The 3159-nt window shown below is 39.6% G+C and overlaps 1 protein-coding gene across 2 annotated transcripts in view; it reads left to right on the top strand.

The window, feature by feature from the left end:
* LOC106877881 (NEDD8-conjugating enzyme UBE2F) overlaps positions 1–3159 on the top strand; it is a 9453-nt gene that overhangs the window by 1775 nt on the left and 4519 nt on the right. The window contains exons 1-2 of one of the 2 annotated variants that reach the window (XM_014926922.2): positions 144–241; positions 2897–3003. In XM_014926922.2, coding sequence (XP_014782408.1) covers positions 159–241; positions 2897–3003 — 190 coding nt within the window. In that variant the 5' untranslated portion in view covers positions 144–158. Of the gene's footprint in view, positions 1–143; positions 242–2896; positions 3004–3159 lie in introns of those variants that run through there. The other variant, XM_014926924.2, reaches the window with a different exon arrangement.

Raw genomic sequence — 3159 nt, 5'->3', positions numbered from 1 at the left:
CATCTGTGATCATGCGTTTTTGCCTTTGTTGCTTGTTTTTTTTTTGTTTTGTTATTTTTGTGGTGGGGTGGGGGTGGGGAGAGATTGCACTCTTTTGTTCTGTATATCTAGAACCACTGTGGCCGGCCGATGTGTCTTTTGTTTTAAGACGATTGCGTATGGCTTACGAGAACATTTGCCTGCTATTTCTAACAGATCGAATGACCACCGAGAAGCTCCTTCTTGCTCGCTTTTCAGTGAAGTTAGTGTCATTTTTGGTATGACCTTTTTATAGTGGACAAAGAGGATTATAGCCGTTGTTTTTGTGTCATCACCGGTTTTGAAATTTGGCCGTTATCTCTAATGTTACTCTTCCTAATATTCCCGTTTGGTTTGTACATTGCTAATAGCAAAGAAAGCTTTCATTGCTAATCTTCTTAATCTTCTAATTCTTGTGTCTCATTAACTGCCTCTTCTCTTTGGTTTTGGTTCCGTGTGCTGTATTATAATGAGGTACGGTAATTCTTTGTTTGCAAATGCCTCATCAGCGGCACTCGTGTGTCCGGTGTAACAGTTCGATCCACGAAGTTTGCAACTTTGATATTGTTTACTTCGAAATGGATTTCATATTCAATCACTTTTTAAAGTCGTCTCTGCAGATTTTCCTATAGAATTCAGAGAAATTCACTGAAAGACATTTCTGAAATTTGTTTGACATACAATAGTCTTCCATTTGTCAACGGTTGCCTGTTGATGTTTGGAAAAAAAGAAAGAAAAAAGAATCACAGGTGGTGAGATCAGGTGAACATGCAGACTATCCAATGTCACTGCTTAAGGCTAGATCAAGTGTCCTGAAAAGGTCTTCTCAAAATTTCCATTGGTTTTTCTCGTTGTGTGAGTGGTGGCTCCAACCTGTTGACACCATCCTCATCATTTAACATCTGTTTTCCATAATTTCATGACTTGGATGGTTTGACAGGAACTGGCAAAGTCAGGTGCTGCACCCGGTTCCATAACCTGTTTTGGCACAGTTTCTATGGCTGGATGCCCTTCCTAATGCCAGTCACTTTACAGTGTGTACTGGGTGCTTTTATATATGGCACCAGCACCAGTGAGGTCTGCTTTGGTATGGTTTCTATGGCTGGATGCCCTTCCTAATGCCAACCACTTTACAATGTGTACTAGGTGCTTTTATATATGGCACCAGCACCCACACCAATTCTTTTTACGTGACACCTTGTTTTTAGGATCTCAATTCTGTTGTGGTGGGCAAGTCTTCTTGAGTACAACAATGCACCACATTTTGGCATTAGGAAGGGCATCCAGCTGTAGAAACCTTGCCAGATCAGATTGGAGCCTTGGTGCAGCCTCCTGGCTTGCCAGTCATCAGTCAAACCATTCAACCCATCCCAGTATGGAAAGCGGATGTTAAATGATGATCTCAGTCCCCTGTCATCTTTTGTAAGGCTCAGCGTTTTGAGACCGGCCTTCAGTATTTCGTCCCATGTCTTCCTAAGTCTCCCACTTTCACTTTTCTCCCTATGTCTGAATTTCTAAGGTCCGTGAGTTTTGGCTCTAGTAAGTTCTAAAGCGCATTCACATACTGATATGATATTACTGTAATGGCTTGGCCTCCTTCCTCAAAAGTGAGGGCCTCTATCATCAAAATTTGCAACAACCTCCCACACAGTAACTTGTTTTCTGTGTAGAGTTGTTTCTTGACACTCTTTAAGATTGTGTTTTTGTCCTGGAGTGAGAACCCTGTTTATTGACACAGCCAGACATATGAAAATGCTTCATCATTTGTGTTTAGATCAGCATCTGCTGGACCATTGTGAAGGCTATTCTCACAACATGCCTTACAGTTTTTGCACTCACAGCCATCAAATTCCTGAACAACCATCATTGTGTATGGTGGAACTTGAGATTGGTGTATAAAATTCTTCTGACAGTTTGATCAGTCAGCCCAACCACAAAAGCATATTTATAGGCAGAGCATTTAGGAGATTGCAAAACTAGCTGTCACACAGTTTGGTAATGTTTTTTTTTTTCTTTTCTGGAGTTCAAATGTTCCATGATCTTGTAGGTGGTTTCCTCAAACTGTGGGCCTGGAATATGAGGTTCACATCAAAATGGATTTTCAGTTTGCTACAGTATCATTTTGGTTTAACCTGAAAATATATACAAAATGTCCTCTGCATTGCAGTCACAGATTCACCATTTTTGGTAAACATGCTGGTGCGATGTAAAAAGCACCTGTGCTGGTGCCACATAAAATGCACTGGTGCTGATGCCACATGGAATGCACTGGTGCTGGCACCACATAAAAAGCACTCTTGCTGGTGCCACGTAAATAGCACCCAGTACACTCTGTAAAGTGGTTGGTATTAGGAAGGGCAGCCAGATGTAGAAACTGTGCCAAAACAGACAAGTGGAGCTTGCCAGCCCCTGTCAAACCATCTAACCCATGCCAGCATGGAAGATGGATGTTGATGATGATTTCAACAGCAAATGCATAATGTGCACCAATCCAAACCATGATGCTAATTGAAACAAAGTGGTAAAGGATTAGCAACATGGAGGTACCATTACCACCTGAAGAGTTAAATATCTAATGAGAAATAGAATCGGTATTTTCCTGCAATATCTCAAACAAAAAGTGATTTCAAACATAACATTCCTCAAGAAAAGGTTGATTGGTAATATAAAATTGTTTTCTGCAGTAGTGAAAGTTTGAGCAGATATAACTGCTTTGTGTAGAAAAAGAAGAAAAAAAATCCAGACACATTATTCTGAAATATTATGCCTGGAAAAGGATGTGAAGGTCATGGCTGCTATTTTTAGCGAGTTAGAGTGACCACATAGAAGATTCCACAGTGGTAGTGATGATGATGATACTATATATATTTACTTTCAGGAAGATGATTACCTTATCAAAGAAACTTCGTCAACAGCAGGATGGTTCCAAACAAGAGATAATGATACATAAAAGAATTTCAATTCGGGACAAATTATTGGTGAAAGGTCAGTGGGTTTGTTTTTGTTGTTGTTGTTTATCAGGTTTTCTTCTCAGCTTTGAATTTTTTGTTTGAAAGTTTGTTGGTAGAAGATGATGGATGGATGGAGAGAGAGGTAGATATAAAGGTATATATATATATATATATATATATATATATATAT

The sequence above is a fragment of the Octopus bimaculoides genome, chromosome 21 (genome assembly GCF_001194135.2).
Source record: "Octopus bimaculoides isolate UCB-OBI-ISO-001 chromosome 21, ASM119413v2, whole genome shotgun sequence".
NCBI lineage: Eukaryota > Metazoa > Mollusca > Cephalopoda > Octopoda > Octopodidae > Octopus > Octopus bimaculoides.
This window is presented reverse-complemented; position numbering and strand designations above follow the sequence as displayed.